The following is a 27169-nucleotide window of genomic DNA, read 5'->3' as shown; positions in this document are numbered from 1 at the left end:
TGGTGTAAGGGTAAAAATGAAAATAGCTACTCTGAAAAAAAAAAAAAAAATCATTTAGTTTCCAGAATCAAAGCTTAACTAATCATTTCAACCTCTGTAGCTTTACTATTCCTTCGTCATGTCAATGAGCTTGCTTGTACAAGAAGCTCAGCTACTGGAAATTGGAGGGAAATCCAAGATGAAGAGACCTAAATGGCAGGAAAACCACCCATTATCACCTACTACTCTTATATACCACCCATTATCACCTACTACTCTCATATATATTACGGAGACAATTTTTTTTGCTGCATAATTCAGAAAATGCACTGAGATAACAGAGGTTTGAGAGCTAAACCAGTGACCCGTCCTTAAAGGAGCTAAGGTGAGTGAGAGCACTTTTTATTTAATTTTCGTTAGGTATACTGATTTGCATGTCAATTTGAATTGCTATATTTTGTGATTTGAATAAGTACAATTGCATTTTTGGATTTGATTTTATTATGGATGGTTGTGGCATTGGTTCTATTTAATTTTCTTTGGTCATTGATCATTGCTTGTTTGGAGAATGCTGAGATGGTTGTTGATAATTCATTGGGTGAATGCCCTTAATTGATGAAATTAACAAGGATTTTTGTGTTTAATGTTGTGTGTACATGATCTAAAGCTCAACAACGAACAAGTGTTGTTTGTATCAATATGCTGGTGAGTTTTGTCAATCATGGTGAAGTTAAGGAGGGTTGCATAACATTAATATTTATACTGGTGGAACCCTCTTGCCGTTATGTTACCGTTGCAAAGGAACTGTAAATGATGCCATCCGCTGCCTATATATAGCCGTTACAATGCACAGCTGCACATGCTTTACCTACGCTTGTAATGTGTTTATCTAATGCCACATATGTATTGTAATGAAATTATTTTTGAAGGGCAAGAGTGTAATGTTAGTGACTTCACATAAGACAAAACTAATATGAATTTGTTTGTAATATTACCTTTTCAAATTCAAACTTTCGGCAATGCTGTTATTTCCATTTTTACCCCTACTCCATTTGAAATAACCGTTTATTTAACGGAAATGGGTGCGCGCCGCACATGGTTGAAACATGTGGGTGCACGGCGCTAATTGTTGAAACATATGGGGGCTGACGATAAATTACCCTAAAATATATTGAATTCATATATTTTTTTAGTTAAAAAATGATTATTTTTCTCATGGGAAGCCAGGGAAGGTGGTGGAATTTTCATAATTTTACTTTTATCTTTAATTAAATTATTATTATTTTATTTTTATTATGGTTAAAAATAATAAAAATAATTAATAATTACAATAAAATAATAATATAATTATAAAAAATAAATTTATAGAAAAAATTTGTATTTGTATATTATTCAATAAAAATAAAAAATAACTTATAATAAAAAATAAAAATATAGTTTTTGTAACACCATCGTCACTTTCTTTTTATTATGTCAAAATTAATGTAGCTGATATTCATTATAGAAAAAAAGGAATTTAACAAAGTAAGCTTGTAGTTTCTACTTCGTATCCACATGGCATATATCTAGTGGCTCCCTAAAAGCACAGACAACAATAGACTGCCACGTTATCATCTTTGATGATAGATAAACTCATCTTTTCCCTCAATTGGCCTTCTCCTATCTACACAAACATACCCCAAAACTCTCAATACTACATCAGTTTTCAATCAAATAGAACCTGGAAGCACTCACTGAAGTCTGAACTCATAAAAATCAAACAACAGATAAAACCCAGCAAGGCAAATGCTATTCTTAGCCGTCTGATAAGCTTATTACTTTGTCATTTAACCAGAAATGGACGGCCTCTTCGTCACCACCACTGCGACTGCCAGCTCTTTCTCTGCTAAAAATTTTCTTTTTCATTCGGTGTCGAGCTCAAGAAGTAGAACAAGAGTAAGAGTAAGAAGAAAAAACATTTATTTCCCTCAAAGAAGTAAATTTTGCGTATTTGCAGCGAAAGAAGAGCCTAAGTTTGATCAGTGGGACCTTATGGAGCTCAAGTTTGGCAAAATGCTTGGTGAAGACCCCAAACTCACCCTTGCCAAGGTTCCCTCTTTCCCTTTTGCTTGTTCCTTTTTCTTTTTAATTATTATGTTTACATGAATTTATGTTTGTATGTATGTGGAGGGCTTTATACATACGTAATAAGTATGCATGTATTCAGTGTTGTTTTTAGATGCTTTATTTGGTAAATTAGCAAATGGAAAGATTTCTGAGCTTGAACGGAGTTAGTATTGATCTGGATTTTAGAGTAACTTTTCATTAGGCAAATTTGGAACATTTGTTGCCTGTTTGTTTTTTGGAATGCAAATTGTTTTAAAACAAAGGAAGCATAGTAATATAGTAACATTTTGCTCTGAATTTCTAGTGTTCAACTAGCCGTGTGAGTCTCTAGTTGTAATTTCAGTTTTGTTAACAAAAATGTATAATTATATGCATGTTAGAGGTATGCGTATACATTTATGCTTGTATTGATGCTGTGTTTTGATGTTTTACTACCGAAGATCAAGAAATGGGCAAATAAATCTTGAGTTGGAGAGTTGTACTGGTTTCACCCCATAACAAGCTCATTAACAAGCTGTGTTTGATTTTTTTTTTCCTTTTTTTTTCCCTTTCCCGTTCAAATAATACGAATGACGTTCTCCAAACTAAGCATACAAAAATTTTGTCATGAATTTCTACATTCTACTATTAGACTTGAACTTGTGACTGATTTTCATTTACTGAAACTGACAACAATTTCATTTAAGTAAGCAGATTATGGGTAGAAAAGTGAATCCAGAAGCATCTTATCTTGAAATTGAAAAACAATTTTATAAGAATAAGGGCAAAATGCCAGAAATAAATGAGGTTCCCTTTGACGTGTCTGATGAAAAAAAACCATCATCAAGTTCATCAGATGGATTGAATTTGGTGCGGCCAGTTCCAAAGAAAGGAGTCAAATCCCAAGACAGCGATAGGCCTCTTGAGCCCCAGATAAAGAAACCAAGCCCATCAGTTAGAAGAGCAATAGATAGAAGCAAGAGTAGCATCCCTAATGTTATCTTGAGAAAGCCGACTATGGTCAATGCGGATGATGTTGAAGATATGCCGTCAAGATTGAGGATGAAACCTAATTTGTCATTGAAAATGAAGAATGAGCAAGCAAAGGAGAAGTTTAGTGATATGACGCTCTTGAGAAGGCCAGAAGCAACAACTGTAAATGTAAATGATGATAAGAAAGCAGATATTTCTGGTTTTGCAGAGGCCAAATTTGCTGATGATGGTACTGGGGTGAAAACAAGAAATGCAGAAGGGGAAAATAATTATGTTGATTTCACACTATTGGAAAAGCCTTCAGCAATGACTGTGAAGGCAAATCTTGATGAAAAACAAGAACAATTAGGAGATGCGGAAACCAGAGTTAAGGGTCATGACAACGTCTTAGAGGAACCTACACTAGAAGATAACTCTGTCATAGGTAATGCACAATATAGTCATGTTGCTTGAAAAAAGTTTCTTTGGTTGGAATTGTCTGTGATATTTGTTGGTTCTGTAGGGTTTCCTTTTTTCCTGTGTTCATATTGCAACTCAACACCTAAATTTATCTTATTCGTCCTCTTCCTGTCTAAGCAAGAGCAGAAGAGCATTTTGCTTAAAAAGGTTGAAACTGATATTGTGCTTGATCTTTCAAGGAATGCAGCAGCCTGAGCAGATTAAAATGATGTCCACTGAGGTTGAGACTTCTGCTGATGTGTCATCTGAAAGAAATTTGGTGGATTCCAGTGTGGAGATTGCTATGGAATCCTCACTGCCAAAAAAACCAAGGAGGTATCTGAATTGCTTTTCTAATTTTTCCATTATTCAGTTATTACCTTGGTAGATTGGATTTAATTAACAGGTTGTTTTGTTATAGATTAGACCAATCCATTAAAGAAAGAGAGGAGGCAATTGTCATGAGTTCTGAGAGTACTCTGAATGATATCAAGCTTAATAATCTCCATTCTACATCACCTTTGCAGGTCAAAATATAATCCAATCCTGACCATTTGTATTCTTTTGCTGACAAACATTTTGTGATAATGCTGGCCGCATTATTGAATTGTAGGAACATGAAGGTGCAGATTGGGCGAGGGCTGAAAGTCTAGTTAAGACGGGAGAAAGAACACAAGTAGAGTTAATAAGTGCTAGCACCAGAGGTTTTGCTGTAAGTATGCTACCAAAAGCACTTAACAAGGTTTTTCTTTTTCTCTTCTTTACCATTTTCGTTGCAAAACTGAATATCCATCTGGTGTTCTGAATATGATTTGATGTTGTGAAGGTATCTTTTGGCTCTTTGGTTGGATTTTTGCCTTACCGAAATCTTGCTACCAAGTGGAAGTTCTTAGCATTTGAAACATGGTTGAGAGGGAAGGGCTTAGACCCATCAATGTACAGGCAAAGTTTAGCAATCATTGGAAATCGTGATATGCAAAATAAGACTTCTACTCCTGACTCAAGTGTAGATTTGGAAAGCAATCAAGAAATTGAGGGAGAAATTTCCCCAGAAATGAAATTGGATGATCTTCTTAGAATATACGATCAAGAGAAACTGAAATTCTTGTTATCATTTGTTGGCCAGGTCTGAAAGATAAAGTTTGATGTTTGAATCTTACCTGTTTCTACATTGCGCATTGCTTAATTTTCATATTTGGGGAAAAAGAATGGTGAAAGCAATATTGATGAAAGTTCTCTTTGCAGAAAATCAATGTGAATGTTGTAATGGCTGACCGGAAATTCAGAAAACTTATTGTTTCTGTGAGACCAAAAGAAAGGGAAGAATTGGTCGAGAAAAAGAGAAGTCTCATGGTGAGAAGTTACCTTAGTTGTAATACTTCTCGAATGCTTTCTGTTCCTCATTTTTCTAATACTAACTCTAATGTTTTTGAAAATAATCTGTAATATCTTCACAGCATACACTGTATCTCTTCTTATACATTTAGGCTGTTAAAGTTTAATAGTTGTACTTGTACTTATATTTAATTAATTAAGAGGCTATTAAACTTATCCTCTGGAAGTGAGATCCCTTTATATGAGTACCTCAAATATAGCTTAAGAGGGGAACTTTTCTGTTCATATCTCCCTCCCTTCCCACTCCCCACTTGCCAACACCCCCATCCAAATTCAAATTCTTGAGTACTTTGGTTAAGTTGCATGTGAGATGTATGCAAAAACAGGTTTTCTTGACTTATTTTGTTCCCTTTATAATATGAAGTTTGTAGGATATATGTTGGAAATTGGCTTTGAATGAACTAAAAATTTCTGGAAATATATTTTGAAAGAAAACATATAGACCATGAAATAAAAATCCTTCTCTGAATACTCAAATTGCTACCATTTTTATTGACTCATAGCTAGTTTCTGTTTGATATTTGAAGTCTGAGAACTTCTATGCCGTTCAATATTGCAGGCCAAACTTCGCATTGGAGATATAGTGAAGTGCTGCATTAAGAAGATAACTTATTTTGGTGTTTTTGTTGAGGTGAATTACATATTTGCCTTTTTTTTTCAAATTTAAGTTTGTCATCTGTGTTGTTATCATAGAATTGCTATTTGAGTGGCATATATCTGCAGAAGTGATTCATTAGTAGTCTGTCATAAAGGACCTTGTCGATTTTAAGCTTCATCCTCCTGTTGATTTTCTAATAAGTTCAATTCCATGGAGCCAAAGACTCTAACGTCTTAGAACCATTCCCTTTTAATTTACATTTGACTCAGCTACTTTGATACAGGTTGAAGGTGTGCCTGCTTTAATTCACCAGACCGAAGTGTCATGGGATGCCACTTTGGACCCGGCATCATACTTCAAAATTGGGCAGGTATATCAGTTTAGTTTGTGGTTAAATTTTACTTCATTAAATATTTGCTTATTATGTTCCCTGCCATACAGACTTGTTTACTAAAAGTGGTATGCCTAAATTCTGTTGATCTTCTTGCCCAATAATCATACTCTACATTTTTCCATGTTGTTTTGATGCATTGTTTTTTATTTGAACTTGTTAAGACATGTGCACGCTGGCCTCATTACTAGCTACCTCTTTTCAGATCTTGTTTCAGTTTGAAGGTAATTTTTCTGGTTTCAGGTTGTGGAGGCAAAAGTTCATCAACTAGATTTTGCACTTGAGCGCATTTTTCTGTCATTGAAGGAGATTACGGTATTTCACCTAACTTTTTCACTGTGCAAGTTTCTATTTATTTTCAGGAAATAACGTGATTAGATATTAAATTTATGTATCCTGTGGCAGCCGGATCCACTGACTGATGCCTTGGAGTCTGTGGTTGGTGGTCGTGATCCCTTGGATGGGAGATTGGAAGCTGCTCAAGCCGATACTGAGGTTTTTGTTTCTGCCCATGAATATGATGAGATTTTATGACAGAAACTAACATATCAGATTTCAATTTCCTATCTTCGTGCAATATGTGCATCTTTGCAAAATATAGGGTGCTCTTTAGAGGGTATATATATAAAATTTCTGTCTATTTCTGTTCTGTAATTGATACTGACAGTTTGTTTCCCAAATTTTCAGTGGGCTGATGTGGAATCTCTTATAAGAGAACTGCAAAAGGTGGATGGGATTGAGTCTGTATCAAAAGGCCGTTTCTTTGTAAGCCCTGGTTTAGCTCCGACATTTCAGGTGAAGACCCTAACAGCTAGAATCTAGCAGTGATGGATTTAATAATTCATGAAAAAGATTAAATAGAATTGTTCTTTGAAAACTTTCAACTTAAATGTTGACAATGTTCTGCGAAAACTTGTCGAACCATTGAATTATATACTTTTGCAAATTGAATTGTTGCACCAGATCATGTTATTGTGTGCATGTCTTCTACCAATAATCATGTGGACTGCCTTTCTGTTTGTTCCTGGTTTGGAAACACGGCCTGATTTTATTTAGAAGAATGAATTGTTTTCTTTTCACCTAAACAGTTTTACCTTTCAGTAAACCTTACTCTTTATTATTTTTTCATTTTTATCCTAAGAACCGGCGTCGAATTGTACAAGAGCAATGCACGGTCCAGTGCTTGGCTCCACTTTTAACTATTATATTTAGTACATCCATTGTGGTGTTAGCTCTCTGACTTTGCAATTCTTTTTTGATGATATATGGGGGGAAAAAATGTCAGTCGCTCTGTAGTCTCCTATTTATTTTCTCTAGCCAGAATCAGTTGAATAAATTTTCTGCTTTCAACTTTCCTTATGGTGCAGGTTTATATGTCAACAATGTTCGAGAATCAGTACAAGTTACTTGCTCGATCAGGGAACAAAGTGCAAGAGGTGAAGATCTTCATAACTTAATCTGATGATATTATTATTGTTGTTAGTTTAGAAGATCTGGTGGTCGTATCTATAATGCTAAAATTAGGCTTCCCTTCAATAAGAGTTATATTGTACAGCCTTTTTACTTAATATGGCTAAAATTTGGTAGGCCTCTTTAATTTTTAGTAATGTCGAAGAAGTAAAGAAGTGAATGCTATAAAGAATATAATCAATCCATTTTCTATTTTGGGCAGGTAATAGTGCAAGCATCCTTGGATAAAGAAGCAATGAAATCAACAATTTTATCTTGCACAAACAGAGTCGAATAGTATATTCTTGTTCGATGGTAGTTGTCAAATTGCTTCATTTTCGTAGTAAGCCTCTACGGAAGACATCTCCACGACATTATCTCGAGAATGCAGGTGATCCTGGCAGGCGTCCAGACATATGATAAGAGGAAAAAGAAAGAAACGAATGAAAATCTTGTGCTACAAATTCTTTTTTACTTCATTCATGGGAGAGTTTTGACAGGGGATGGCGATCGACTGTTCATACAACAGCTACATTTTCCTTTTTAATTTTTTCATGTTGTTAAAAGTAAGTAGTAATGCTATAGTTGTTATGTGAGTGAAATGCATAAGCTATTAGATCATTTAGTAGTTATTACTGAGATTCTCTTGATATAGCCTTTATTTATTTATTTATTTACTTTTATTTTGTTAATCTACAAACAAATAAAGAACTGGCTGGTGCCGATCGTGTTCTAAGGGATCAAAATTGGTAAATAATATGGGAAAATTTTAAATTGAGGGAAAAAAATACCGGTCGGTAAATTTATCTGAATTCCTGAACGCGTAAGATTTTGTTTGTTATTTACCATTATTGACATCTTAATTACTGAAATGAAAATACCAACACACAGTGTTAAATAAAAAAAAAAAAAACTAAAAGACAAAAAGGTGGCGTGTCTTGTCTGAATGACATGGGTCAACGTTAGTTTGACCAAAACACCTGAGACGGAGAATAAAAGATAGATCGGATGTTAGATGAGCATGAATCATTAAATCCGATATTTTCATGTCGTGGCGTGTTACGATATTGAGTGTGACGAGTCGAACGCGAATTATGTGCATGTATTTTTACATTGACAAAGATACCCTCACTCTTTCCACGTTATTCCACCTACACAGTCCTCCTTTGTTTCTATCTTTGCCTGCCCACTTCTCTTTTCTTATACTTCAAGTGCCAGTTCAGACAAGAAGCTCACAAGCAACTGAAGCTTCTACTCATTGTCTATATTTGTCAGAAAATCTCTGTCTCCTCTTCTTGCTTTGCTTTAAAGTTTATTTTTATTTTATTCAATTAGATAGAGAGAGTGGTGGTGGTGGTGGTGGTCCGGCAGATGAAGCAAGCAAAAATGGGTATGGGAACAAGCACTTTTATCATCAGATGGATCAACTTTCTCACTATGGTATGCGTTTCTTCTTTTAAAAATTTATTATATTTCTTTTCATTTTACATTTGGTTTTTTGTCTCGCAAATTTCGTTCCTTGTTGCATTATCTAGTGACCCTTTTTTATGCATGCTCCATATCTTGATTTACTGTCATTATCTTGTCAGCTGGGTTGTAATGGGTTTGTTTTCTGTTCCTTTGGTTATGTATTTTGCTACCGTTTTATTTGTCGTTGGATTTCTGGCATTCGAGTTTGTTTGTTGTCTACTTGGTCCATTTCTGTACAATATTCTTATGCATTGATGATTTGTTAATGCTGTTTTTCTTTTTCTAGTTCTGTATTAGATTTTTTTCTTTTTGGTAATATATTATAGCAAAATACAAGTTTTAAACCTCTATCTTGGTTTATCCTAAGGCAACATTTTTTTCCCCCCCCCCCCCCCACCCCCCCTTCCGCGGCGCGTGAGTTACTTGATCTAGTGGGTTATATTGTTTAATAGCTGTAACTTAAAAGAAATGGAAATGAGGGATTGGATTGTATCTTGCTCATTCTTGTGATTTCATGCTTATTTATATCTCTAATGTGCAGCTTTTAGCTATAACTATTATAATTTTTGGGGTGTGGATGAGCACTCATCATGACAACTGTCGGAGGTCCCTCACTCTTCCTGTCCTAGGCCTTGGTGCATTGATCTTCATAATGTAAGATTTCAATTTTGAAATTAAGAATCCTTTTATGATATTATTGTATATGGTATTACTGATGCACGCTCCTGTTCTTTTGATTCTAGATCTATAATTGGATTCTTGGGAGCATTGAAGAACAACACTATCCTTTTGTGGATTGTATCCTTATTTTTGCAAATGATCATTTTGCTTTATCCAAATCCTATTTTTAGCTGCAAAACACTTCCTTGACTTCTTACTTGCAGTATCTCATCATGTTGTGTCTTGTTCTGGTGGCAATTTTGGTATTCACAGTATTGGCGTAAGTATTTTTGCTGCAGTGTTGAAGTTTATTCTCACCCTAATTTTATTCTAGATACATGATAACATTTGTCTTGAACTATGTGTATCTGTCGAGGCCATAAGTGCTTTTGAACTCAAGTCCATATATTGTTGCTCCATTTTCTTCGTGAAATTGTGTATGTCTGCTTTTCTGGTTTGTTGGAGGTTTATGATGCTTGTGAAAAATGGGGTGCCTCTGGCTGCAGATGCAGAGGGCTGTTTAAGTTGTATATCTTATAGTTCACAAAGCCTTTATGGCCAAAAATGTAACTGAGTAGCATCATGGTACAGTTGGAAATATCCTTTTATATATATGAACAGGGGGAAAGCTGAAAATATTATTATTTTCTCACAGATTGTTAGAACAGTATTTCTTCAAATTTATTAAGTATATATAATAAGGATTGTGTAGCTAAACTTGTTTCAAATTGAAGAAGAAGGAACCAATGATCATGTAGTTATTTCTCCATGGTTTCAATGACCTGAAGAGAAATATGATGGTTCACAAATGTATATCTTGAAAGTGCTACATGGCCTTAGGTTTCTTCTGCATGTCTCTTCAATCCCCAGCCGTTGTATGGTAAATAGTGACCAATGAACTAGCATGCTTTAGCCTCCCAGGCTTTAGCACTTCGCTAGAGATGTAAGCTCCTGTTGATGACCCTCCCCATCTTAATTGAGTAATTTACTAGGCCGCGTTTTTATGTTTTGTTAATTTGAAAACAAATCTCTTGCATCCTTGTAACAAGTGATAATTTCCATTTGTTGTAGATTTATCATAACAAATAATGGATCGGGCCATAGTGTTGCTGGTTTGAGGTAAGACAATTTAATTCATTTAAAGAAAATTGTTGTCTCTGATTTTTGCTTTTGGTTAGGAAATTCCACTTCATATGTAGCTTTGACTCACATTGACAAGATAACAGCCACATATTTGTACTTGTCAGCAGATTGGGCTGTATCACCTAGTGATATACTGATATATAAATGAATAAGCCAGCACATGTTCAGTTATTTTTTTTTATTAGTCAGCTGGGATTGGTATGCTAACAACTGTTAACTTCTTATTGTTTTAGGTACAAGGAGTATCAACTTAAAGATTACAGTTCATGGTTTCTGAATCATGTAATGTTTCTTTCTCTATGATGTATGGTTCTAAGACAGAGAGTGGAATTTGATATCTACAATTTGTTTGTACAATCCCCCTTCCCCCACTCCCATGAGAGAGCGAGAGAGAAGTTTGTTGTCCATTATTCTTAGATTTGTCTTGTTGCAGCTGAATAATCCTGGGAACTGGAAGCGCTTGAAGAGCTGTCTTGTAAAATCTGAGGATTGCAATAATCTATCAAAAAAATATAAGGTCCACGTTCGACTTCAAGCTTTGTCTTTCTTATCTATCTCTGTTTTATAAGTTTCAATGTTTTTACTTGTTGATCACAGACTCTTAAACAATTTAAATCTGCAAAACTGACCCCCATTGAAGCCGGTTGCTGTCGACCACCATTTGAGTAGGTTCCTTGGTTGCTTTATGTTTCATTCCAATTCATTTCATTCATAACTGTGTAACAGTGTAAGTTAAGTGATTGTCTTCAGCGTCTAAATACCCTAGTGTATTGATGTGATGAAAACTTCTGTTGGACTGATATAATTTTCGTTGGGATTTATCTGTATTCCTAGATGCGGTTATCCAGTTGTCAATGCTTCATACTATGATTTGAGCTTTCATCCCACTAGTTCCAACAAGGACTGCAAGCTTTACAAAAATTCACGGGCTGTCAAGTGCTACAATTGTGATTCCTGCAAGTAAATATCATCCATTTTTCATTTTACCCATCTTCCCTTTCCTTTTTCATCAGATATCCTCAATGTTTCTTTAATCATTTTGCAGGGCTGGAGTTGCACAGTACATGAAAATTGAGTGGAGAGTTGTGGCTATTTTTAATTTGATTCTTTTTGTTGTTTTGGTAAGAAACTAACCATTCACCATTTTGCGACAGACATCATGCTATTTTCTATCATTAATCAAGCCAACTTATTAAAAATAAAAAAATTTGAATACACCTCTATTATTGCTTATGTGAAAATGCGATTTGAAATTTTATTGTGAGAGATAAACTGACTTGAATTGCTGCTACAAGTTTATTGAACGCCAATTATCTTCATATAATAAAAGCAGTGTGTTGCTTTATATTCTTCCTTCTGGCAAGGCTGTTTAAGAAATTTGACACCATGCATTGCTGCTTCATTTATTCAGGTATATCTATAATTGTCAATAACGATTGTTCTTGATTTATCTCATGTCAATTTTTCACTGTCAGTCAATTGTATACTTTGTGGGATGCTGCGCAAGGAGAAATGCTGTTAGAAGCCGCTCAAAAATTTAAAAAAATGCCGCACCTGCAATTCAAATCTTTTCTGCAGAAGGAATCAAGTACTGTTCCTGAAGGTTCTCATGCTTTGACCTGAGAGAATTTACCTTAATATTCTTAAGCAAAACAGAGAGATAAGTGAGCATTATTCTCCCGTCATGATTCAAAAGTTAGTGGCTAGAGGCTTTCTTTCTGAAGCATTGAATACTAAGTGAATGTTTTTCTTTCTGATGACCTTGAAACAATGTGGCAATGCTATATCTGTAATTATTTCATCTTTTGAGTATCAAAGTATTACTTTTGCATCTTTGTCTAACATGTTTAGATCGAAATATTGAGAAACAGGAAACTTCAAAGCTTACATTTCTTTCAATTTTGTTAAACAATGATTAAATGTCTCCTAGCCCTGTTACTTACTAGATTAGAAGCTAGATACATTCATCTCATCATAAAAGAGGCCTGAAGGACCATCATCAGGTGACGGAGCCAACATAACAGGAGCTCTAGCGCCTTCTTCAACAGTCATGCTTCCGGTGTTACAAATCATATCTGTTTTTACCAATCCAGGATGAACACAATTTACTTTGAAACTGGGATATTTACCTGCTATGATTCTTGTTTAAGCGTTCACTGCAGCTTTTGATACTCTATATGCAGATACAGTTATAGGCGAGGCGTTAGCCTGCAGCTTATTCTCTTTGAAATCCCTCAAAAACCATTACACAGTCTCATCTAGCCGCTCAACTGTTAGGCTCTCTATATTCCCAAGTTCTGCTTGAGCCTTTTCATTGCCGATATACTGAAACAAGAAGCAATAATCGTAACAGAATTATTTGTTTCAAATTTCAAATAAACATAATTGGTTTGTCCCATTTCTTTAATTACCTTTAGCTGTCCATAGAAGGAAGACATGTTCACTATTCTGGCTGACTTGGAGAGCTGCAGTAAGGGAAGAAGTGCTTCAGTTACCCTTTTGGTTCTATAGAAATTTGTCTCCAGGCATTCTTTTGTCTTCTCATATGTCTGGTCCATTATTCCCTTTAACAAACTAGCATTATTTTCAGTAACCTGCATGAATCAAACATGAAATTTGATCATATTGCAATGTGTTGTATGTCATCACATTTTGTGCTTATGTAACTAAATAGGGAAGAAAAACAACAGATGCTGCAAGGTAGTAGCTCGAATTCAGATCAATAAATACTTTACAGACCTTCTGTCCACTGGCCTGAATGCTCTGAAAGCTTCACTGTTCATAATTATTCCACCATCCCCTGCATTATTCACCTGCGTAGAAGTGAAAAGAGCATTTTACAATTTCCCGAGAAAATTATACCTGCACTGATGCCATACTAAAACATCAGGTCTGTTACCAGGATATCAAGCTTTCCAAAGTGAGTTTCAATAAATGCGCTGGCAGAATCCTTCACATCAAGCTGGTGAAATACAAAATTAGAAACACCAGATTGTCTTAAATTTTCGACAGCTTCGATCCCCCCTTGCTCATCTCTAGCGGTCAGTATGACCTCAACTCCATTAGATGCTAACTGGCGGCATATCTCCAGTCCAATTCCTTTGTTTGCTCCGGTCACAACGGCATTCCTGAATCAACAGTGCATGTTGCAAAGATGGAACTGTGAACTTGGCTTGTGAGAAGGAACAAGTTTCTTTCTTGAACCATGAGATGTACACACCTTTTTGCTGTGCTTCTGGTATTGGTTTCCTCCATATCTGTTAAAACATCGCATCAGAGCCCCGAGTTGAAATTTGTTCTTTCTTTCCTGGTGATATTATTCGTGTGAGCCTCAATTTTCCATGCCATGAAACAACTTTTCTTTACGACAAAATGGTCGTGGAACTTTGTGGTAGGTAGGTGGCATCTAATTTGTGGGTCTGTTTCTCTTGAATTATTTATTCTTTGAAATTAAATTGCTTTATTTCATGGATTCTGGAGAAATTTTTTAGAAGGAATAGGTTAGCAGGAATGAAATATGTTATGCTTGTGATTTATCAACGTGACAAAATGTAAAATATTTAAAAATCAAACTGAATATTGAAATTATAAGCAAAGAATCTTATGTACGGCTAGAGGCATCAGCAGTTGGGGAAAATGGGAATTTAAAAATACTTTTAAAAACATGGAAAACCATGTTCATGCCAACATTCTTTTCCTTCATCAAATTTGGGCGTTGAATAATTTTTTTTTTAATTTTTAAAATTTATTAGATTGTTAAGGAATGATGTTCTCTAATTTGGCAAAGCTTACCTTACAAATAATGTAACAAACAATCAATAAATATAGATCATTGATTTTGATATTTCTTAAATCTAATGGATAAAAATAATTTTAACTTAAAACGAAGTACATGTATAATTGTTATTTATAGAAAATTTTATTTTTAATCATATATTTACTTATTTTTTCAAATAAGTCCTCATTAATTTTTTTTTATAATTAATGGTTTTCTCATCCATCTCTTCTATAACTATTTTTAAAACTTTATAAAGTTTTTACTATATTTTTATAAAGATTTAAATTGTTATTATATATTTATAAAAATCACAAATTCTGAATAAATTTTTGTACCTACATTTATAATTTATTTTCTCTCTTAAGACATAGACTAGGTTTTTCTTCTAACAAACACATAGACACACACACACATTCAATCTATTTTTCATCCTAAATACATACTATCAGCGATGTCACATAGATTTTTTAATTTAAATTTAGTATCTTGAATTATAAGAGATATTATATGTGATATATATATATATATTAGAAATCTAATGAATTATTAAAAAGATGTTACATTGAATAAATTACCAAAACCTTTAACGAAAGATTTTAAACCATTTGATCTGATCAATGATTCAAACATGTGAAGAAATAATCAATTAAATTAAATGTCACTGTATTTATTAAATAAATTAGAAAGCTCAAATTAATCTATAAATGATATAGAAAGGGTAAACAAAATATTAGAAATTAATAATTTCAATGAAGGAAATATAAAATAAATTAATAAGTTAAGAGATCAACTAAGTAAAGAATTTAATAAAATTAAACAATTCATAAAAGGCTTCAATATTGATTATCATGATATATTAAAATAAGAGACCATTAATATAATCAATAAATACTCAATAGATATAAGATTAAATAAGTTAGAGATTCAATTAAATAAAATAGAAAAAAAAAGTTGAGTAATTTAGTACTAAATTTGCTATAAATATAAATGGAGAACTTAAAAATAAAAATAAAAGACTAACGGTTCTATTACCTGGCTGCAGCTTGGGGGTGTAAAATAAAACTATAAAAATTATTAATCTTTTCAATAATTATTATCTTTTCTAAGGGTTTAAAAATTTTTAGCTGCAACATACAGCTAATGTAACGTAGGGTTTATGTCGTTAACTATAAACCCTTTATTTAAAATATAAAACAAACTAAAAATCCCCCCTTTACTTTCTTTCTTAAACCCTGAGGCCTGAACCATCGTCGTCATTTTTCTCTTAAAACCCTAAACTAAACAAGCCACCATGTCCTCTTCGGTTCTCCTCCAACGTTCAAAACCCTTAACAAACATTCTTTGGTTCAACCGGGTCTTCGCCCGACCCATGGGCGGCGGCCCACGGACATTCCCCGGCGGTCTAAACAAGTGGCAATGGAAGCGGATGCACGAGAAAAAGGCCAAGGAGAAAGAAAAGCGTCTCCTCGAGCAAGAGAAACAGCTCTACCAAGCCCGCGTTCGTTCCCAAATCCGGACCAAATTATTTGATAAAGCCGACCCGGATTCCGAAACCAATCAGCACAAACCCATGAGTCCCGACGAGCATGTTAAGGCGTTAGCTGATCGGTTCATGAAAGAAGGAGCTGAGGATTTGTGGAATGAGGACGATGGGCCTGTGAAATCGGAGCAACGGCCTCGATCGGGTGCAGAAGCGAATCAACGGCCGAGACTAGCTGGCGCACCGATTGATTTGAGGGGCTTGATATCAGATAAGCGTAATTCAGTTAATAATAGTGGAAATCTTAACAGTGGTAGTAATGTGAAAACTAGGAACTATTCGGTGCTAAGTGAAAGTAAGTTTTCTGATAGAAGCAAGAGCGCAAGTTTGATTTTTATGCCTAATTTAGAGTGTAACGATGGTGAAACTGTGATTCCGTCAAGAAATGTGATGGATTTTGTCAGGAGAGCATATTTTTCAGGGACAGATAAGAGGAATTTTTGTAGAAACGACGGTTCTTCCACTAGAGATAAAGCTGGTTTTGACACAGGAAATAAAGCAAAACCTTTTGCCCGTAATTTGGGGAATAATCGTGAAAATGGTGATTCGAAGAATATGAGTGAGTTTATGAAGAAGAAATGTTTTGTGGGCAAAAGGAGGTTTAAGAGAAATGAGAGTTCTTCAAGTGATGATGATTCTGATATTGACTCTGAGGATGTTGATGAGAAAGTGGAAGGTTGGAGGGACGTGAAGAAGATGGGGAGTAGTGCATCTTTGGGCAAATATGATATGAAAATAACAAAGAGAGTGCCATTAAAGAGTCTTGAGGATGAGCATGATTTTGAGGAGCAGGTGGAATTGATTAGAAAAGAAATTAGTAAGAATAAGTTGAACGGAAATGGGGAAAAGAAGGAGAAGAGAGAAGAGGAACCAATTCTTAGTCAGAAAAGGTAAGGAGTTGATCTGGCAGTTTTTGGCTGTAGGAAGAAAATTTGGGTTGCTGGTTTATGTACTGATTATGATTGTGGAATCTCGATGTGTTGATTGGTGATGGTAATGGTCTTTGTTTCTACAGATTTGATGAATGTGGTATATCTCCTTTGACTATCAAGGCACTAACAGCTGCTGGCTACATTCAAATGACCAGGGTACAGGAGGCTACTCTTTCTGCTTGCCTTGAGGGTATGTTAACTGCTGCTTTAGAGGTTTTGTTATATGTTTGATCTCTGTTGCATGTGAAAACTGGAATTTTCCCGATTTGTCAGTCACAGTTAAAACTAGTGCTAGTTATTGTCAATGTTAAAGTTTACTTGTTATTTGAGTAGAATCAAGTCAGCAAGCTTTTATCTGTGGAAGCACTGGAATAGCAATTATTCTCCTTTCTGAAGTTTGATTAGACAAGCACTCTTGTAACCCTTTTGAACATGATGTTCTAATGTGTTGGATTTAAGCTGCTATGCATCTTAAATATTTCTTTCTCATTCTTTTATGGAGCAGGAAAGGATGCTGTGGTCAAAGCTAAAACCGGCACAGGAAAAAGTATAGCTTTTTTGGTATACAACAAATCCCCCTGTGCTCTTGTGAATTAAATAGTACTTTATATTCTTTTTGCCTGTGTTGCTGCTAAACACAAACAGCTTCCTGCAATTGAAGCAGTTTTGAAGGCCACTAGTAGCAGTACCACTCAACTGGTGCCACCTATATATGTTCTTATTCTCTGTCCCACAAGAGAGCTAGCGAGTCAGATAGCAGCAGAAGCTATTGCTCTGCTGAAGAATCACGATGGCATAGGCGTGCTAACTCTAGTTGGAGGTACACGTTTTAAAGTTGATCAAAGACGCCTAGAATCAGATCCATGCCAGGTTTGGCTGCATGTTTGACTGTACTGTGCAAATATACATCAGCAGAATGTGAAAGAGAAACAAAATATGCTATGAAGATAATGATTGCTTGTTTGTTAATTAAAACTTTGCAGATACTAGTTGCAACCCCTGGCAGGTTGCTGGATCATATTGAGAATAAGTCCGGATTATCTGTGCGCCTGATGGGATTGAAAATGCTTGTACTCGATGAAGCCGACCACTTACTAGACCTAGGATTCCGGAAGGATGTGGAAAATATTGTTGACTGCTTGCCCCGTCGGAGGCAGTCCTTGCTGTTTTCTGCAACAATGCCGAAGGAGGTTAGTTGTCCTTTTCCCAACATCTGTACTTTTCCTTGCCTGTATAAATAAATTTTGATTGACATTACGTATGATTTCACAGGTTCGTCGAATATCTCAGCTTGTATTGAAAAGGGAACACACATATATTGATACAGTTGGACTGGGCTCGGTGGAAACTCCTGTTAAGGTGAGCAAGTACAATATTTATGTTTTTGTTCTAGTGCTGTCAATTAAAATTCAGGCTTTTTATATAATCTGCTTTGTCTATACCATTTCAATGTATTGATTAATGAACTCCTCTTAGGGAATTTGAATTCGGAAAAAGGTTTCTTAACAAAGGATTCTGTGATTATTGATGAATTACACTTGGAAAACAACACAATTTAATGAGTGTTGGTCAGTGCAGATTAAGCAATCTTGTCTTGTTGCGCCTCACGAGTTGCATTTTCAAATATTGCACCATCTATTGAAGGAGCATATCTTGGGAACTCCGGATTACAAGGTAAGTTGATTAACGTCTGGATTTTGTTCATTTTCTATTTACTTGCTTAAGGCCTACCAATTTGAAGTTGTCTTCAGGTCATTGTTTTCTGTTCAACTGGGATGGTAACCTCCCTCTTGTACTTGCTTCTGCGGGAAATGAAGATGAATGTGAGGGAGATGTATTCTAGAAAGCCTCAATTATATCGAGACCGTATCTCTGAAGAATTCAGGGCGTCAAAGCGGCTAATTCTTGTCACATCTGATGTTTCGGCACGAGGAATGGATTACCCAGATGTTACTTCAGTTGTTCAGGTACTCATAAAGCCCAAGATGATTCTGTCAATTTTATTCTGCATGCATGTTGATTTATTAGCCTTTGGCCTGTGCATAAGCCGTAAGCATGCTCTAATAATAATCTAAAACTGCCTACTGGTAGGTGGGTATTCCTCCTGATCGGGAGCAATACATCCATCGTCTTGGAAGAACAGGGCGAGAAGGCAAAGAAGGAGAAGGTGTCTTGTTGCTTGCCCCATGGGAAGAATATTTCCTGGATGATTTAAAAGATCTGCCCCTTGACAAACTTCAGTTGCCACATCTAAATCCAGAAATTCAACTTCAGGTTCATGTCTAACTTATTGTCACATGCATTGGTTCAATTTTTTGCACTGGTGCCATCCAATATCTTATTCATAATGCTTTGAATAAATTAAAATCTGCAGATGGACAACCACATGGCTAAAATCGATAACAACGTTAAAGAGGCAGCCTATCATGCTTGGCTTGGTTATTACAACTCGATCAGGGAAATTGGGAGGGATAAGACAACGCTTGTTGAGCTAGCAAACAAATTTGCTCAATCCATTGGTTTGCAGAGATCTCCCCCTCTCTTCAGGAAGACAGCATTGAAAATGGGATTGAAAGATATCCCCGGTATCCGACTTCGAAAATAGACCAAATATACGCGCTTTATTCATTGATGTTGCTAGCTGCGGAGCTACCTGGGGGGTTATTGAATCATGGAGTAGACCAATGTACTTCAGAAGAAATTTTTGTAAAAGTGACAAGATGTTAAATTATATTTCTTTTTCTTCCCCCCCAACCCCAATCAGAATGAAAGTTATTATTGAGATTGACATCCTAATGTTGGTAGTAATTTTTCTTTTTTTACTTGGAAAGTTTAGTGATTGTGTATATATATATTTTAAATTACAGTGGAAATTCAACGGTGTATGTGAAATAATTGGACAAATGACATGAGGTTTTAATTCTTTTATATATTGATGGATCCCTATCCCACTGGTATACATTGCAAGATTATGAACCAGACGTTGAACAAAAAATATCAAATAAAATTTTAAATCTTAAATCATGTATGACTTTTGTAATTAATTTTTTGCTTAATATCGTCTAAGCTTAAAAGGTAAGAATGACAAATGTCTCAATGGAATCTTTTAGTGTCTCACCCTATTTAGATTTGTAATATGCAGGGACAATTGAATGAAAGTGCTATTGCTAACATAATATTATTATGCATTTAAAATATGGTATTATGGATATACATTAGAAAAAAATTGTGGTGCAATTGTGGTATCATATGCTACAGTTGTACCCAATTATTAAATTTTAATAAACTTCATCTATTTAAATGAATTCAACAGTTAAAGATAACTGTAGCACGATACTACAGTTGCACCGTAGCTGCGCCGTAGGTATCATCATATATTCATATCATCAATGTCTGAAATTTAGGCATCATCGAAAGTTGTAACGAACCCGGGAGCGAATATGAAAAACCGAACCCAACGGTATTTAAACTCTAAACCGAACCGAGTTTCGGTTCCACGTAATCCTCTCCGAGCATCCTCCAAAATCGAATCCAATTTGAACTTCTAAATTGTGAATGAAGTGTTGAATTTTTAAGAGTCTCGTCAATTTGGAAGCACTTGAAAGCTTTGAATTTTCTCTTGAATGTCGAGAGAATCACACTGCAATGTTGAAGCTCAATGCATCGAGTTTGGGCTTCACAAGTCATTTTCTTCTTTGCACATGTTTTCCGGCAACCCTATTCCGCCGTCATTTATAATATCTTTGAATTTGAGAACGACAAGAAAAGAAACAAAAATGAAACCTTCCTGTCTGTTTAAGCAAATTATTCTCACTCTTTGCCAGGCAAAGCCCCTGCGGAAAAAAAAAAAAAATTGTTTCCTCTTCTTCATTTCCCACCATATCAACAATCCCAATTCTTTGCTCAGAGCAGAGGGATGCGAAGATTTTAAAGAAACAAATTTGTTCCGCAAAGACTGGTTCATGCTCAGTCGACAACATGTAAGTCTGCTTACGTTTGGTTTCTATCTTGTGCAGACTCTAACTGGTATATTGTTGATCATGTTTGATAAGATTATGACTTTTTAAGTAATAATTTTGGAAAAAAAATTTAAACGTAATGTAAGTATTTTGTTAAACAACCGTGGGATATTCTCGCCTTTACTTCGAGACGAATATGGCTACAGCTCTAAAAGCTAGACACCAATAACAAATGGAGTCTTTCACTAGTGAAAGAATACCGTGGTTTTCAACTTTTCCCCCACTTGTATGAGCATGCCAAGTATTCGGTTTCCAATTGATATTGTTTGTGCAGAACCAAAGCAGATAAATGGAGTACTTGCGGTTTTATACTCTGTAAATTTTGTTTCTTGAAATAGGATATTAATGAATTTATTAACACTTAAAGACAGATGTTTGCCATTTCCCGGGGGCAACTTGTAGAATTCAATATATTATCTACTTTTGTATATGGAATTTTACAGAGTCGAGTATTTTCAATACAAGTAAATAGTGAGTGTTTTCGGTGTTGTAAATGCAATAACAGAGGATGTAACTTGGTTCAAATAACTGATTGGTTTACCTCTTGATGGATCCTTTTTACATCTGTAGCGTGAGTTTCTTTATTTATTTTTATGGGCTGATTCTGAATTTGCTCACCGGATGAAAATTGTTTTATTTCCGTTTTCTTACTTGTGTTGTGCTGTTGACTTCCTTGGCTAACTACTTCTAATTGACTTTTTTTTGGCATGAGATGCAATGATTTATCTCTGACTCAAATTAACTTTTTCTGAACATCTCCATGTCTTGAACCTAGTTAGTAAAGCAACAAAAGAGTGAGTAAGAATAACCATGTAAGGAAATCACATTAAATTGGCTACTATCCCTGGATATTAATGGAGATTTGCACATCAATTTTTCTTCATTGCTGTGTGCTTTGTGAATACACAACAATGGTTAAGTCTTAACCTAGCTATAATTACATTCATGAAGTCCTAGAAGTGCTAATGTGTAGTTAAACCCTCAAAACAGTAAACATTTAATGCACTCATTTATGCTAAAAAAGGGGGCAATGCTAATAAGGAGTACTTAAAGGATGGTCAATTTTGATGTTGGTCATATTGTAATTATGGAAGGAATTAGCTGGATGACATCATACATTTAAGCAATTGGTAATGACAGTGTGCCACGTCAATCAAGCATGCAAGCTGGTTTTCCTGTAGTAAGATTTTTCTAACTCATGCATTACAATGCTGGTTTTCAATTTCTGGACTCTTCTATGTTTATCTTACTCACAGCATTACTAATGTCATCAGTTATCTCAGATTCCCTGTATATGAATGGACTTTTCTTATTTCATTGAGATTGTTCAAAAGCTAGAAAACAGTCTTAACATAGATTGACAGAAGGTAAGTTCACTCCTCACCTGATACTATTCTCTGCTTGATTTAATTTCTTAATGCATGAGTGTTTCCATGTTTTTGTTTGATGGGAGGAGAGGGGAAGGGGGGGGGGGTAGGTGGGTACATGCTGCTGAAAACATAGATCAATTTTTTATTTTTTTTTTGTAAAAAATATAATTCCATAGTCTAACTAAAAATTTCAAGCTCTAGAGACCCTAAGGGTAAGATATTTGATGAGGTAAGATGGAGTCTTTTCGGTGACTTCCCTTCAATTTTAGTTTACTAGAATACTTAGGATCTAGGTCTTCCTACTCGTTTATATCAGTTTGAGTGTAATTTCTATATTTTACACTAATCAAATTTTCATGAAAAGGATAATAAGTTTTAAGTAAAATAAAATAGAAACAGGATCAGAGGAAATAACAAAAAGCAATGTAGAATAATAAAGAAAAGAAAAAGATATGATATTTGCATGTTACCTGAAGCGAGTTTATGCTTGAGCCTCACATAATTAGTTTATTGTCCTCCAAAAGGTTCCAGCTTAATAAAGATCCTATGTGGAAAATGAGGTTCCTCTGATGAGAAGTAGGAAACAGTTCCCATATTTTTGGTTGTCAGGATCTTCTCACAAGCTTCACGTGTCACCATGGCATGAGTTGTTTTCACTCTCTTTTATTATTTTCTTTTTCGGAGAAAGAAAATGTTCTTGATATAGTTAAACTTATAATTGCACGCATATTCAACTCTTCTAGAATGTAAATTGAGCTTTCTCAAAGTCTTAATGTATAATTATGGTGCGATCTCAAGGTTATATGGTTAGTTGAATCTTCGAGATAGTTTAATGTGTGCTGTTCAATGTCAGACATTTTAATGTACGTGGCAATTATTATCCGAAGTAGGACAGCACTTCATAAATTATTGGTAGTCTGAGTTGCCTTATGCAAGTTCACATGTTGTAATAAATTAGAGTAGTTTATATGGAAAAATGAATATTGTTATAAAATTTCCTTCAGATTTATCAGCCATAAAAGAAAGAAAGAACAGGAAACTTAAAATGAAGGATTTCTGGAACACAATGTTCTTTGGATTATCAGGGGTTTAGGTCTTGAAGAAGTCCTCATGTGCTATGTCCACGTTGTAATTTTAACAGCGAATGAAATGTTTCCCTAAGCATTTTGCATATGCTTTTATTTTTAAATGGCAAATACCATTTATTTGGATATTAAACATTATGCGCTGTTGTTTAAAGGAATATTCACCACTTTTTTCTTCCATGTCTCTCTTTAATAAATTTATTTTCTCGAGTGTAAATCTTTTGTTCGTTAGGGTGATAAACTTTCTGAAAGTTTCACAATCCCGTGGATCTTTATTTCTGTATATGATGCTTTGCCATGTAATGGTTGCTGCTGTAACAGTCATGGTTTTCTTCCCTGTAACTTTTCTTATCTTAGAGAAGAAAGATTGTTAAATAATTTTTTTAAGACAGAATCATACAATAGCGCAGGGCTGGACAGGCATGAGCTGTGTTTGCCATAATCTTCACTTATGATTAAATTATTAATGTCATGATGTACATTGCAGACGTCCATGTTGCTCTAGCTTTGAAGCTTATCATCTTAGAACTTGAGATCTTTTTCTTACTGTTTCAGTCTTTTCTCTGAGTTCCCCTTTAGATCAAAATCTTCGCAACTGATCTAATGATGTGGGAAGATAAGCTTTATAAATGACAATATAGACTAAAAATTCTTACAGAAATTTAAGATTTTATGAAATCGCATTTTAATTAGTGTCATAGAAGTATTAGACTATAAAAGTCTTTTTCCAACAAATTTATTGTTGTTTGAACTAGTTATGCCTGTTTTGATCAATGAAGCTCGGTACCATTAGTTACTGAAAAATCTTCCTGCATAAGAATTTAATAGCTTACAGAGTTGTGTTAGGTTTCTCAAGAACCTTTTCTTCAGTATTCTTGCCATGTGTCTTGCATATGCATGCAATAACAAATCCACATGTTAATATTCTAAAATCAAAGAATCATTGGGTATGAAGGGCTATTTCCTTTTGCTTTTACAACTTTATCATTCAAATATGTACAAATGGATCAATTTGAAAGAGTTCGAACAGGTTTGAAAGATCAGATTTAATGGGTTTGTAAGGAACTGTTAGTAGACATTTGCAGTTCGACAGGGTTACTGCCTATAACCTATCACAATTTCTTTCTTAGCTTTTATTCCATAGCAAAAGAAGACGTCCTTTTTATGACAACTAATCTTCATTGATTTTCTGATTACAATGTTTCCTTTTCTGCATATTTATAGGAAGATTTTCTGGAGGAGGAGGAATGACCAGTCAGGGTTCAAATTCTCGAAATTGGCAAAACATGCATTATGACATCCTTGTGAAAATTTTTATGGCACTTAGGGTTACAGATTTGATCTTTGCAGTTTCCAAGGTTTGCAGCTCATGGCGAGCAGCAAGCCGCGATCCAGTTCTTTGGGAGACACTGGACTTAAATGTACTGCTGTGCAATGCCTTTGATATTCTTCCCTCAAACTCTAATGGTTTGTCAGACGGCCATTCTAGTTGGTTGAATGCCATGCATATCTTGAATAATGCTTCTATTCTCAGTTGCAAGACAGTGAAACGGTTGATTTTCAATTACTCCATCTACCTAAAAGATGAGCACTTGGTTTATGCAGCTACTAGGTCTCTCCTGTTTCTTTACTTGAAAATTTACTAAAATTGATTTTTTTAAATTAAAAGTAAATTCCTTTAAAAGTGAAAGTACGAAAAAGCATCAAGTTCAGCTGAATCAGGAAATAATGTTGATACTTGATATTCTGCAGGTTTCCCATGGTTAAGCATCTTGCTTTACCACCTTGTAATGAAATAACAGTGGATGGATTCCGTTCTGCTATCCAGTGGTGGAAAGGGCTCGAATCTCTGACTGTTCCATTCATCTCTAATGCCTCCAGCATAATCCAGGTGATAGGTGCCAATTGCAAGAACTTCTCTATGCTGAAAGTTATGTTCTCTTTCGACCTTGACTTCGCAATGTCCTTATTTATGTCTATCCCGGAGCTTAAGGTCTTGAGTCTACGATCCTCAATTGTAGATAAAAATGCTTTGAACCTTATTTTGACACTCATGGGTAGTCTGGAGGCATTGAACATTTCTCATTGCTTGCTAGGACAGATCCCTCAATTTCCAGGTCCTCTTCTGGCAATCGAGCAACTTGATAACTTCATCCTGGGGAAAGCCTCCCGGCTTAGGGAGTTTTTCACTTGCCAAGTGCAATCCTGCAGTATCTGTCAGTTCGAGTATGATGATGACAACATTTTCGGGTGGTACGAGTATGACAAAGGACTTTGGCGAGATGACGAAATAAGGTCTCTTGCGTTTTAACGTGAGCATGTAGAAATAGCCCTCTCTGCCTGTCATACTTATTGGCACTCATACTATATAGTGGGCTAATAAAACAACTTTCGCAGACATTTTTGTGGTTTTTGTCAATTAACTTCTGTCTCCTGAGCTTGGTATATTCTCTTAATTCCTGCTTGCTTGTTAGAACACAAGTTATCATCTAGAGTCTTTGATACCTTTGGTTGGTGTGTGTACAATTGGCCAATAGAATAATTCCATGTGTATAAATATACACGAGTCGTGATATCTCAGGCTGGTTTTTCATACACCGGATATTAAGAATGGTAAACAAAGAAATCATCTCAGCTGCCCAAAATTTGAACATATCCGGGAAATCTATTGAGTTCTGGAGGAGGCAAGTGTTGTGAACATCAGATGCCCAATCTACAAAATCCTTCTTATTCAGGGCATCATTTCATTATTTTATCTACTCAACCATAAGAATAATTATGTTTGTGACATGCAGGAAAACAACTGTTTGTATTCCTAGATGTTGACATTGAAAAGATATGCTTAAAAATCTTGAAATGATCCGAGCATTGACTCTGAAGAGTCAGGCTGTGTGAAAGTCTCGATTCTCCTTTCAAACTCGTATAATTCTTTGAAATGGTCAACAAACTCTTGTAAAATAATTTTTCTGTACCTTTCCTGTAATCAAAAAGAAGAAATGCACGACTTTGGATTCACATAGGGAAGAAAGGCTCGTGGCAATGATGCCTTTTAAGAATTGTAAAGTTTGGCCATTGTTGACTGGTCCTTGGGAAAAGGCCAAATTTAAGCACTAGGGCATGCCTAGTGATTGGCCCATGCCTCGAACATAGGTTTCTGCACTTCGGTACCGTGCTTTCGATTGAATATGGTGTAATCTCCGTAAATTGATAAAAATTTGTATTAAAATGTTTTTTTATTAATTAAACTAATATTATTAATCAAATTATAATTTAATATGTTGATTCTGAGAACTAACATGCCAATATTTTATTTAATTAAAGTATTAGTTTATTAAATGTTAAGATATCGAAATTCTTATTCCAAGAAAGATTTTAAAGGATGTCAAGGGAGGGCGTATGATCAAATTCAAAAACACATTAAATACTCATTAAAACTCGAACTCGGAATCTAAATTTTAGAATTAGCACTCCTTACCACTAGTCAATCTTTTTTTTTTCCTTATATCTAGTAATTATTCTATTTAAAAAGTAGAGGGATTGAAAAAAAAAACATGAATTAGTTTTTTGATTTCTTAAATTCTCCAAAATCAAACATGGGTGATTAGCCAAAAAAATATTATTTAAAAATCATTCGATCAATTCTTTAGGGTCCCAAACTCAACTGCTTTTACCTATGATATGGACAAAATCATAATAAAATCTAGTGTGGTCCACATCTTCTTCATACATAATTAATTTCAAGCCCCCACAAGAACCTAAATGGGAGACATAAAAGAATGTTACAGCCACCCTTTTTAATGTTCATAAATCAAGCCTATGAGCGCAGATTTGGAGAGTAAAAAAA

General features: G+C 35.0%; 5 protein-coding genes across 8 annotated transcripts; 4 read left to right on the top strand and 1 right to left on the bottom strand.

Annotated features, from left to right (window-relative positions):
- The first annotated feature begins 1628 nt into the window (after nucleotides 1-1628).
- Nucleotides 1629-7978, top strand: LOC102625164 (uncharacterized). 2 transcript variants are annotated; one of them, XM_015529799.3, is made up of 14 exons: nucleotides 1629-2067; nucleotides 2779-3481; nucleotides 3696-3831; nucleotides 3917-4022; nucleotides 4109-4237; nucleotides 4322-4621; nucleotides 4741-4848; nucleotides 5450-5521; nucleotides 5772-5858; nucleotides 6123-6194; nucleotides 6285-6374; nucleotides 6567-6674; nucleotides 7247-7315; nucleotides 7552-7978. In XM_015529799.3, the coding sequence occupies exons 1-14, from the start codon at nucleotides 1816-1818 to the stop codon at nucleotides 7624-7626; spliced, it is 2307 nt and encodes a 768-aa protein (XP_015385285.2). In that variant the 5' UTR covers nucleotides 1629-1815; the 3' UTR covers nucleotides 7627-7978. The 2 variants fall into 2 exon arrangements, with proteins under 2 accessions (XP_015385285.2, XP_006477447.2); XM_006477384.4 differs by having other exon boundaries at nucleotides 1630-2067; nucleotides 4109-4207.
- Nucleotides 7979-8483: 505 nt separating this feature from the next.
- Nucleotides 8484-12432, top strand: LOC102624604 (tetraspanin-10). The gene is made up of 11 exons (XM_015529798.3): nucleotides 8484-8768; nucleotides 9340-9452; nucleotides 9542-9596; nucleotides 9683-9738; nucleotides 10530-10577; nucleotides 10835-10883; nucleotides 11035-11118; nucleotides 11199-11266; nucleotides 11436-11561; nucleotides 11647-11722; nucleotides 12077-12432. The coding sequence occupies exons 1-11, from the start codon at nucleotides 8700-8702 to the stop codon at nucleotides 12140-12142; spliced, it is 810 nt and encodes a 269-aa protein (XP_015385284.2). The 5' UTR covers nucleotides 8484-8699; the 3' UTR covers nucleotides 12143-12432.
- A 29-nt stretch (nucleotides 12433-12461) lies between these two features.
- On the bottom strand, nucleotides 12462-14118 carry LOC102624883 ((+)-neomenthol dehydrogenase-like). 2 transcript variants are annotated; one of them, XR_008053123.1, is made up of 5 exons: nucleotides 13822-14118; nucleotides 13501-13729; nucleotides 13341-13414; nucleotides 13013-13195; nucleotides 12462-12926 (listed from the first exon to the last, which is right to left on the bottom strand). XR_008053123.1 is itself a non-coding variant. In XM_052437100.1 (4 exons), exons 1-4 carry the CDS (start codon nucleotides 13854-13856, stop codon nucleotides 13168-13170), a joined length of 366 nt encoding a protein of 121 aa, XP_052293060.1. In that variant the 5' UTR covers nucleotides 13857-14118; the 3' UTR covers nucleotides 12462-13167. The 2 variants fall into 2 exon arrangements, 1 of the variants encoding a protein (XP_052293060.1); XM_052437100.1 differs by having other exon boundaries at nucleotides 12462-13195.
- A 1465-nt stretch (nucleotides 14119-15583) lies between these two features.
- LOC102624311 (probable DEAD-box ATP-dependent RNA helicase 48) lies at nucleotides 15584-19639 on the top strand. The gene is made up of 10 exons (XM_006477381.4): nucleotides 15584-16809; nucleotides 16935-17041; nucleotides 17357-17412; nucleotides 17497-17721; nucleotides 17835-18041; nucleotides 18124-18210; nucleotides 18430-18525; nucleotides 18603-18818; nucleotides 18943-19125; nucleotides 19226-19639. Exons 1-10 carry the CDS (start codon nucleotides 15671-15673, stop codon nucleotides 19454-19456), a joined length of 2547 nt encoding a protein of 848 aa, XP_006477444.2. The 5' UTR covers nucleotides 15584-15670; the 3' UTR covers nucleotides 19457-19639.
- Nucleotides 19640-20238: 599 nt separating this feature from the next.
- On the top strand, nucleotides 20239-25762 carry LOC102623832 (F-box/LRR-repeat protein At3g48880-like). 2 transcript variants are annotated; one of them, XM_006477379.4, is made up of 3 exons: nucleotides 20239-20831; nucleotides 24550-24937; nucleotides 25078-25762. In XM_006477379.4, exons 2-3 carry the CDS (start codon nucleotides 24573-24575, stop codon nucleotides 25634-25636), a joined length of 924 nt encoding a protein of 307 aa, XP_006477442.2. In that variant the 5' UTR covers nucleotides 20239-20831; nucleotides 24550-24572; the 3' UTR covers nucleotides 25637-25762. The 2 variants fall into 2 exon arrangements, with proteins under 2 accessions (XP_006477442.2, XP_052294852.1); XM_052438892.1 differs by lacking the exon at nucleotides 20239-20831 and adding an exon at nucleotides 20838-22237.
- Nucleotides 25763-27169: the final 1407 nt, after the last annotated feature.

This window comes from Citrus sinensis, chromosome 3 (assembly GCF_022201045.2).
Source record: "Citrus sinensis cultivar Valencia sweet orange chromosome 3, DVS_A1.0, whole genome shotgun sequence".
In the NCBI taxonomy this organism is placed as follows: domain Eukaryota; kingdom Viridiplantae; phylum Streptophyta; class Magnoliopsida; order Sapindales; family Rutaceae; genus Citrus; species Citrus sinensis.
Note: the sequence above shows the minus strand (reverse complement) of the source record. Positions and strands in the feature narration are given on the sequence as shown.